At 38.3% G+C, this 11,428-nt stretch overlaps 1 protein-coding gene across 1 annotated transcript; it reads right to left on the reverse strand.

Moving 5' to 3' along the window:
* Nucleotides 1–259: 259 nt before the first annotated feature.
* On the reverse strand, nt 260–6,351 carry LOC131224084 (WRKY transcription factor 72A-like). Its single transcript, XM_058219648.1, has 5 exons — nt 6,199–6,351; nt 5,757–5,840; nt 2,652–3,188; nt 1,662–1,775; nt 260–1,265 (listed from the first exon to the last, which is right to left on the reverse strand). The coding sequence occupies exons 1-5, from the start codon at nt 6,289–6,291 to the stop codon at nt 375–377; spliced, it is 1,719 nt and encodes a 572-aa protein (XP_058075631.1). The 5' UTR covers nt 6,292–6,351; the 3' UTR covers nt 260–374.
* Between the last annotated feature and the right edge of the window lie 5,077 nt (nt 6,352–11,428).

Raw genomic sequence — 11,428 nt, forward strand, 5'->3', positions numbered from 1 at the left:
CTGCACCTAAACAGCTCCTCTCAAATGATTATTGACAAATGATAGATCCATAAACCGGTTGGCAGGTTTTTGAGTGGAAAACGTTGGCCATTTGTGATTCCCGTAACATTGGCCTAATATATTTTAGGGTCTGTAGAACTCACATGTTCCTCCATATTATTTGCAAAAATGATTATTCATGTACAAGTAATTGTTACAAAAAATAAAATAAAAAATCCAACCAAAATTGGAACACATCAAACTGTCCACAGGTCCACCATTACCGAAACATTTTCTCCATAGTAAATAAGTTCAGTACACTAAATAACATTAAAAGATACAAATCAAAAATCAAGAACAAGACCTGAAGATCCATCTTCAAAGATTGAAATTCATCATTTCATATGCCCCATATTATCTAGACGAGATGTCGATGGGTTTTTGGAGGATAACGGCAATGAAGGTGTGAGAAACATAAAATTCCGCTGCGGAGGATTTGAAGAAGATGGTCTATTTAAGAATGTTGGTGCACATCCATTCTCTTTTGGAGAAGTAGAGTAAGAAGATGTTGATTGAAATGGTTCTGCCCACTTCAAATTCTCTCCTCCACCATGGTTTCCATGAACCCCACCAACGAGTGACGTGATTGCGGCCGCCAACGCAGATTGGAAACTCGGGTCGGATGCTATCGCCTTAGTTGCTGCAGCTACCGTCTCCGTCATCGGCTGCTGAGCTGGATCTGGATTGTTCTTTTGCAAGTAGGACTGATACTGATGTTCTTGAGATTGCCTTACAAGATTCAAAGCCCCATTTGGGTTTTGTTTGTATGGGTGGGCCCCATAGCTTAGGTATCCATTGGACCATGATGTTGGTAGGGTGGTGGATTCTGCTGAAGAGAAGCTGAAACCTGTTGGAGCATATCTTGGAATTGTGGAAGAGATATTTGAAGAGAACCTATTGAAATGAGAAGGTGGAGGTGAGGTGAGGTCTAGTGTAATGGTTGGATGAGAAAGAGAAGATGAGATCATTGAAGGGTTTTGCATGTGGAATTGCTTCGATCTTGAATTATCAGATAAACTGAAGTTCAGTCCATGGAATTTGGCAGCAGTGATTGGAGCTGAGGTTCCGTGGAACTGTTGAGAAGTAGATGACGAGCCAGAGATTAGCATGGAAGCGGCAGCGGATGTGGTGGAGGCCATAGCTGTGGCAGAGATTGGTAGAGGGTGGTTGTGGGTCCCTTCATAGGTTGTGATTAGGATAGACATGTCGTCTGCACATCTTTGCACCTGAAATAAGGTTACAAATCAAGATTGGGTTGTTGCATGGATAGCAGTGTTGATGATGAGAGACGCTTGTTTAGAGAAAAAGGCACCTATGTTTCATATGTGCCAACATGGCATACATGCCCAGGATCCAAGCCGTTCCTCAGATGGACCCCACCACGTAGATTCACTTTCCAAAAAATTAGGTCAATTCGATTGATCATGTATGTCACAGTTGTACATTTAATGTGGACCATTGGTCATTTCTTTCAAATCGTCCAAATTCTGTACATGTGGGGCCCACCAGAATTTTTGGTCCAGGGAATTTGCGTGGTCGGTTAGATTGAATCTTGCACGGCCATGTTAACACGTGTGAGCCAAGTATTCTTGATAACATAAAGAAGAGAGAGAGAGCAATACCTGCTTCCTTACAGGGCAGCCTGAAGAAATAGTGCAACGATAGTAAGCTCTTGGGCATGGATTTCCCTTCGCTATTTTCTGCCCATATTTCCTCCATTGGCATCCATCGCTCATCTGTATTTAAAAAATAAAAAAAAAATAATAATAAGTTGTATAAGTGTACGGTTTGTATTGCTTTAATTAAGTATGTATCTTTGATTTGTTTCAAGTATCAACAAGCATAAATATCAGATTGGAGGACTAGACTATGGTGTTAGCTCACCTCCATTTCTCAAATGGTGGTCGCTCCTTCATTGCATGCTTTGCACACGTGAAAGATAGTCTAGACCATCCAAACCGTGGGGCACAGCATGTATGGAGCATAGCCCGAAAATCACACTGATTGAATGATCTTTACAATCTGATTTGGTAGGCATGCATGCCATGTGAACGTTGGTTGAATCATCAGGTGGGCCCTAGATCTGGAGAAGGCTTTCTTGAAAAAAATATTGTCAACTTGTTTAAAAGGACTGACTTAAATTTGTAGGCCCCACCGTGATGTAGGTGACATATCCACTTCGTAAATCTGTTTTACCGGAATATTTTGAGGCATGAGATGAAAAATGAGGCAGATCCAACATTCAAGTGGCCCACACCAAAATAAACAGTGGCACCAAGAAGTTTTAACTGCGGGTGTTCGATTCCCTTTTTCCAGTGATATGGTCCACTTGAACTTTGGAACAACCTCATTTTTTTTTAGCTCATGCCCTAAAGTCAGTCGGCATACCCCCACATGTACTTGGCACTATTATCTATTTTAGCATCCTAAAAAGTAGGAGTCAAATTAAACCGAAACTAGTAGGAGTCAAATCAAACCTCTAGAATGATGGGTAATTACCAAAATGAAATAATTATTACCCATTTACAATGCAACGACGGAGGATTTGGAAGATCAAACAGGCCTTAAGAAAAAAAAGATAGCTGATTAGATAATAAAAGGATGGTACAAACCGTTGGGGCTTCGCATCTTGCTCTCACGGAAACCCTAGCTTTCTTCGCAAGGATTTGCTGTGAGACTTGTTCATCACTACTTCTCGTTGTCTTGAGACTTTTAGAGGGTGGCAATGCTTGTCCAGCCTCCTCTTCCTTTAGTTCTTCAATGCTATTTTGAGGGCTTGGATTCAACACCGGTCTGATGGAGCCATCATCCAGCTCTTCAAAATTGCTGTCCAATCTGAGACTCAATACTTCTAATTTCATCTGTTCATCATCTTTATCTTTGCTACAACTTCTCCCCTTATCTTCCTTCTTGTGCCCACTTGAACTTGTTCCAAGGCTAAGTGAAACAAGTTCATGCTCTTCTTCGATTTCTTGATTGGGAGAAGTTGTTTCTGTAGACTTCTTGGCTTGTTCTTGTCGAACAATATCATAGAATTTCATTTGGAGAGACTGGTAATCCTTCACAATCTGAGCTAAGGACATCTTCAATCTTTCATTTTCTTCTCTCACTTCACCCATTTCAGCTTTGGCAGATTCAAGCCGATTCTCCTATGATAATAAACCATAAATCAGTTGAATCGCCGGAACTACTATAAATGATTCTAGATCATCTATGTTGCATAAATCATGGCCCTTAGCAATCAATTTATATTTAGAAAGAGTGATTTTCATAATAATTCACTGCAAATTCTTCTGTCTCTATCATTTCTTTTATGTTATTCACAACCCCTAGCTATTAATTTCTATGTAAAAAAGTGATTTCATATAGCTTCTAAGCATTAAAATCTTATAATCTCTAGTATTTCTTTTATTTAAAAGGTGATTTTTGTCCTGCCTCGTGATGCGACTTATTATTATTATTATTATTAATTTTTTTTTAAAATTTTTTTTGAAATTATTCTTTGGGATCTCAAAAACTTAAATAATTATAATGAGCATGCAAATCATGGTCTATATGTCTAAAGTACACTGGTTGAAAAAACAAATTTAAGTTGATTGCTTCATTATTATGAGTAGAAAAATGAACTTTGAAAATCTTCATTATAGAAATCCTATGAACATAGATATTTCTATGTACATAGCTTCAAATATGCCACAGATATAGACCATAACCCTTATGGCATGTGCATTATCTCTGCGTCCGACCCGCCTAATAGATGTTCACCGATAAATGTTCTCTGAGCAATGCTCAATACTGTCGCAATCACACCCAGCAATAGTGAACTAGATCCTAATCCGTCATGCCTCGCTAATTCTCTAGGTTTCAAGGGACAGGCGCTCCGACATTGCTCACCGAGGCAAGTGCACTAAGGGTACGTAAGTGCACACGCACCTAAAGCGCCCATACGCCCATGTGCCCAAGGCCCCACCTCATGTTTAGGGGAAAAAAAATCAAATTCTTATTTTGAGCTCATGTTTATGAACAAAGATTTATACATGGTTTCTTACTTTTATACTAGAATATCCCTTGTCCTGATTAAAATGTTCTTGAAATAGCATTTTCTAAAGATCAGAAACCTCTATTCACACAATTTCTATATATATATATATATATATATATATATATATATATATATATATATATATATATATATATATATATATATAAATGAGTTCAAACAGTACCAAACGAATTAAATTTGAAGTTTAAGGGCAACATAGCTAAATAATTCTACAATAAAATTAGGGTTCTATGGAGGTTATTTATTATTATTTTTTTCAATTTAGAGGAGTTCTGTTTAATGAATACATCACATACAGTTACAAATGATGCTAGTATGGATTATACACCAATTAAAAGCAGACTATGAACAGCAAATGTGACTTAATCACCACCCTATATAAGCTTTGGTAAGCGCGTGAGTGTATAAGGTAGCTCGTGCAAATATACAATATTCGTTACTATAAAAGGATAATGATAATCCCACCATTAATTATTTTATTTATTAATTTAATAATAATAGAAATACATATCCTTCTGTGACAGTCTCCGAAATGAGGGTCCAATTCCATTGCATTGCTAAAATGCAATGGCAAATATTTACATTGCATTGCTAGAATGTAATGTATATGTGACAACATATCACATGGGAATGAGATCCAATCCATTCATCACAGGATTGGTCCACTCGTTGAAACAATTGTACGGCAGGGAAAAAACTAGGCCAAAGTTTTCTTACCTACCCAAATGTTTTTGATGTTGTATCCGACATGTTGAATGGACCAGGCCTAATTTTTCCTTTTTGGAGAACATCCCCACTGTCAGACCCACCCATGGACGACTTGGATATTGCACATGTCAGCATATGGCACATGTGGGGCCGTATACATGAGTTCACTCATACGCACATGTGGGCTTAGCAAAGTTGAGTTACTAAATCAACTATCTAATCTTCATCATGCATACCGAAAAAACGAAAAAATAAATAAATACATCCAAACGATCGCAAATTAATGCGTACCACCTGGCTACCTTGTGTTAGGACACTGTGGGGCCCACCGTAATGTATATGTTTTATCCACACCGTCCATCCATTTTTCCAGATCATTTTAAATTATTAGCCCACTTTTGAAGTATATCGAAGTCCCAAATGGACTACACCACAGGAAACAATGGGGATTGAATGCCTACCATTGAAAAATTCTTCGGGGTCACAGGAGTTTTGGATCAAGCTGATATTCATCGTTTCCATTCATCCCTGTATGTGTAACCTTATGAACACGTTCGATGACAAATAAACATCACCGCGGGCCTTAGGAAGGTTTCAACGTTAGAGTGTCATTATCCCCACTGTTTCCTGTGCTGTGGTCCACTTGAGCTTTGGATATGCTTCAATTCTGGTATTATGCCCTAAAATGACCCGTCAAAATGGATGAACGGCATGGATAAAATACACACATCATGGTGGGCCCCACAGTCCTGACACCAGGTAGCTTGGCGGTGTTGATGTCACCACGCAATCTGCTTCCGAAAAAGAAATCGATACCGAGTTTTCATCTAAAAGAGATCTTCTATTGATCAACGACGAAAATAACAGGAAATTCAAATTTTCTTAAACAAACGGTCTTCTTATGTAACATTGCTTGCATGTCACAAGTAATTTGTATGGCTTTTACCTGCTTGCTAATTCCTGAATCTCTTTCGTTAGGCGAAGACGGGTTCGAGCTATCATAATCGTGTATCGATCTATTGATTCTGGTCTGCACATACCACATGCTTCAGTCCACTAAAAGATTTTAAAAGAAAAGAAAAGAAAAGAAAAAAAAAAAGATCATCCTAAGAAAATTCAAGAAAGTTTTAATAAATCCTTTGAAATTTCAAAACCCTTCATAAATTGAGTACAAAGAAAGTCTGAATCCTTCAAGAATATGGAATGATCATGTCAGTATCTGAAACTCAATATTCATATCTTCAAAACACAGTTATCTTAAAACAAAATCATAGAAACTTGCAGTATTAAGATGAAAAAGTCAGAAATGACACATTCAAAAAACACAGTTAACTTCAAAACATTCATAAAAGTGAAGATTTCTGAAAACATCAGAGAGAGTGAGAGACCTCTTCTTTATCAACATCACATTGGACATTCATATCTTCTTCAACAACAAAATCACGATTGTCAATGGCAGATTTCTTCAGCATCTCCTCCATAGCCAATATCTTCCTTCCCTTTCTTCTTTTTCTTGCATTTCTGCCATTTTTGTATCGTTCATCTTCTTAAAGAGGCAGCCTTTTGTTTTTGACTTGATTAAAGAAATTCAAAGGTCTGTTCCTCTCTCTCTCTCCTAAAGAGTTTTGCTACGCATGCAGTAAGACCTACACGCAACCACTTGTGCATGCCGTCCATCCTGTTGGGCCGCACAGATTTATATGACCTGGTCTAGAACTGGGTTGTCCACACACCAATTAGGACACATAATTCAGAAACAGTGGATATCAAGGAAAAGCGGATTGGCTGGTGTACCACACACCAGCTATATAGCTGCTGTAGGTACGTGTCGTGCGAAGACGAGCACTGACGCTCCTCGAGCTCCGAGTTGTACAAACTGTTCAAATGAGATCAAAGTTACATGGCCCCACAGTGATGTATTTATTATATCTACAGCGTTTATCTATTTTTAGAGGTCATTTTAGAGCATTATCCCAAAAACGAATCATATCCAAAGATCAACTGGACCACACCACAAATAGCAGCAGAGCTAATGATTTTCACCGTTAAACAATTCGTAGGGCCCACCATAACGTTTATTTTCCATCCAATCTGTTCATAAGGTCACAAAGACCTGAATGAAGAGGAAATACAAATTTCATATTAATCCAAAACTTCTGTGACCCCAAAAAGGGTTTTAACGGTAGATGTTAATTCCTCCACTGCTTTTTTGCAGTGTGGTCCACTTGATCGTTAGATATGTCTTAGTTTTCGTCTCAAGCCTTAAGACAAGCTTGCCAAATGGATGGACGGTTTGGATATAACACATACCTTATGATCAGATCCACAAAACTTGCTGAGGCCAATAGAGCAGCTATATAGCTGGTGTGAGGTACACGGGCCAATCCGCTTCCGGATATCAATGCCTCACATTCAACATAAAAGTATGGGCCCACCACACAAGTTGGCTCGCTTGGGTGAACACCACCCAGCAAGGTGGTAGAAAGCTTTGTGGACCCCACCATAATGTATATGTTTTATTGCACTGTCCATCCATTTCCCAGCTTATTCTAGGGCATGACCCAAAAAAATGAGACAAATCTAAAGCTCAAGTAAACCACACGGCAGGAAATAATGAGAATTAAACTCGTATCATTGAAATCATCTCGGGGGGAATAGAAGTTTTGGATTAAGCTGAAATTTGTGTTTTCACTTCATCTAAATTTATGGAACTTTGTGAACAGGTTGGATGGAAACTAAAAATTAATATGGGCCACTAAAAAGTTTTTAATGGTAAGCGATCAATCCTCACTGTTTCCCGTGATGTGGTCCACTTGATCTTGCATTTGCCTAATTTTAGTGCAAGAAAATGGATGAAGGGTGTGGATGAGACAAATACATCATGGCGGGGCCTACAGAGCTTTTCCACCTCCTAGCTGGGTGGTGTTGGGTTCACCACACACCCAATCAGCTTCCAACTTTAGTCTGCGCAATTTACGGTGAGGCCCACTTGAAGGAAGCAGATCTTGTCACGTGGGACACGTCGGCTCGTGTGCATGCGTGTAGGTGTGCGTATACGTCTGGAGAGATCTCCATATAAAATGGAAATGTCAACCATGAAAAACTAAAATCAACATGGGAGGAAGACATGGTATTAGGCTGCCTTTGATTTGTCTCCTCTCTCACACGTGCAAATCGTAATAGCCGCCGCACCCTCGCACGACTGCGATGAGAAGGTTCAACCTTTGGGGCTCTGGATCTGGAAGGAACATTCGTCGCCCGATAACTAACACATGGCAGGCGGTGTGGTGGATCCAAACCATCCCTCTAGCAATCTTCTCCGTAGGTGTGGCAGCAACTATAAGATGAACCGTTCATACGAAAAATTATAAACAGGAGAATCTGATGGATAGGATCATTCGGTCGGTGTTGATTCCAACCAATGGTATCCATTAACAGGACTCACCATACGGACGGATCAGATCCATGTGTAAGATATTTCATATTGGCCGATGAGAACGGGCCTGCTACTATTACCATGTGCGGATATAGCCTTTGAAATCTCGAGTAAACATCACATCTCACCGTCCATGTGTAAAACAATCTATATCATCTAATAGCGGTCGCCAGACTTCCTGTTGACTTTTTCGGGTGACGTAGCTGCCATCATTTTCGGTGTAAGTTTCAAAAGTGGGCCATACAGGAACACAACCCACCAGATGGACAGTCTGGATGCACTACTCCGTCAGTCGGTCTTCAGGTACTGGACAACTGACTTTCATGGTTTGTTGCCACTCCAATGAACTATCTTTGGTAATGGCCGATCGATCATATGGTGGGACATACTGTGGATGGACAAATCAAGAAAAACACACCGAACATGAAATTCTATACGTAGAATGGAGTCCTTCAAGTGGTTTAAATTGGAAAAGGAAAACTCTATTATTATCTAAGAATATTAAATAAATATGGTTCTTTTTTCTTTTATAGTGGCTATTCACAGTTGGATCACTATTTCAACGGTCTGGATTCAGATACAGTGTATTACAGGTTGAGATGAACCATGAGTACTACATGGATGGACGGACTGGAAATTTCGTTTACAAGTCAATGCGGAGCGTGTTTGTAAATTTATGGGGAAGCGGGATTTCGGTGGAGCCGACCTCAACTGGGGTTGGAGAAAACCGTACGGAAAGAGGCGGGAAAAACGGTGGAATCATATCGTGCTCTGCGAGGCTCTGGTGATGTTACGCATGCACTCACCTTCTATTCGAACGAGCCAGAATTGCGACCCACCGTTTAAATGGCATCAGCTGTGGAATAATTGAGATCAAAGGATTTTAGATGATGTTGGACTTTTAAAAATAAAAATAAAAATTGAGCCGTTTACTTGGCAGGGTTCATTGTTCATCGAGTACCTTGTAGATACGTCTTCTCGGTCATTCGACCCATGTTCTTTTTGATTAGATTGGATGAGAGAATGTTTCTTAGATTGTATGCTAAACACGTTTTCGGTTGAACTGAATGAATCTTAGTCGGCTTCGGTCAGTTCAACCGAAGGTTTCACCGGTTCAACCGATGAAATGCATAAATGTGGATTTTATTTTCTAATTTTACACGAGTGAATAAATACCCTTGCTAATTACAATTAGGGTTGAGAGCATAGAGAGCTTCAGATCCAAAGGGTTTTGAAAAATAAATGAGGTTTTTATTGTAAGTTGTTTCATCTCTTATAATTTTCTTCTGATTATAGTGGATTAATCGTCGCTTTGTATCGTTTTTTTTTTTTTTTTCGCAAGGGTTTTCTACATAAAAATCTTTTGTGTTCTTTATGTTTGCTTAGATTTTTCATTCTTTATTGCTTGTTTGATTCGATATGAGGTTACTTTTATACCCAACAAGTGACATCAGAGATTAAGGTTGGAGTATTAGTTTGAATATGAAAGCATGTCATTGAGGAGATTGAATGTAAAATTTGAGATAGAGAAGTTTACAGGAAAAAATAATTTTGAATTATGGAAGTTGAAGATGAAAGTCTATTTTAGTTGAGCAATGGCTGCAACTCCTTGAGAAAGTGCATCATTTAGAATTTATAAAGGAAGATGATTGAGATGAACTTGATTGGAGGGCAATTAATATAATCCAATTGTGCTTGGCTGATGAAGTCCTGTATAATGCCATCGATGGGATGACTACCATGGGATTCATCTATTGATTTTTTTTTTTTCACTGGGCCCAATACTCTCAATGTTTTAATCAATTTTTCAAAGGTTTTTAATTGTCGAAGTTTTGTTTTAACCATTAAAACTGTTTTTTATCATATTTAAAGATAACTTGATTGTCCACTTTTGATTGGCATGCGATATAATCATTAGTGGATACACCATGACAATGGAGGGATTTAATCATAAGTATATATGGATGAGGCAAATTGACGACTTTCTTTTACAGTAGGTTACACCAAAGTCCGTAGGTGGCGGAGCACCATTATGGGTGCGCTCCTAAAACTATAATCACTTCTTATTTATATGATCATATCTCAGAGAAAAGGAAGAGCTAGCCTTGGACGTATTGAAATTGTTTGGATTATCTACCACAATACATGGAAGCTTAACAGAGCTTAGAATTATGATTAAGTCCTATAGGGGGTGAAAATGACTACTTAAAAATTCTTTGCTTAATTAACTAATTTATCAATTCAAATTAATAAGATAATTGATACTTAGGCTTCCAATAAAAAGTGGGTCCAATCACATAAATTGCAAAAGTTGTAACAATAAGCAACTAGTCTATAAGGAGATAATGATCTTGTCTGTAAGATGTGTTAACTATTCAGCACCTAGCATACATCTAATTATGCATTGATATAATTCAACAAATTAAGCTCACAAGTATAAATAAAAATGTGCGCAAATAACAATTCCAAACACAACATGCATAGTGGTTCGGCTACTTGCCCACTTCACTCCCGGCGGACACACTTTCCTCGAGTGTACCAAATTTTACTCTATACTCAATCTCATACATGAAAATAATATATACACTCTTACAATAGATAACCTACTTGTCAGATTAAGTTCCTTTGTAGCGCCTTTTTAAGATGCTTCTTCAATACTTTCTTGTACTTGAGTCAGCTTCTCAATTATTCCCATATTTATTGATGCCAATGGTTCAGCCCACAAACAAATATTTTGCATGCGATGCTCCAATGAAGTGACCGAAGTGATGGGAGGATGGTTGAATCTCCTATAACTAATGGTTTTAATTGATTTCAAATGGGATTTACCTAAATGGGTCTTCTAAAAGATATATACAAGGATATACCTATAGACTTAGTATCTAATCTCTAGAAAATAGTGGAGATTAAGTATATGTTCATAATGAAGGTTGAAATTCTCATTAGTGTGATAAAGTTGAAGAAGATGACTTGAATCTCATAGGTTTAGATGCTTAAGATGAGGGATATGAGTGGTGAATCATCTAAGCTCTAATGACACTAAAAACTCATCTGAATGCCAAAATATCAAATGCCTTATATAAAGGAATCAAGTTCAAACATAAAAAAAGGCAGAAAATGGCATCTTCGATCGACCGACTAGGCATGTCGATTGATCATCGATTCAATTGAGACCAATTGAA

The sequence above is a fragment of the Magnolia sinica genome, chromosome 13 (genome assembly GCF_029962835.1).
Source record: "Magnolia sinica isolate HGM2019 chromosome 13, MsV1, whole genome shotgun sequence".
NCBI lineage: Eukaryota > Viridiplantae > Streptophyta > Magnoliopsida > Magnoliales > Magnoliaceae > Magnolia > Magnolia sinica.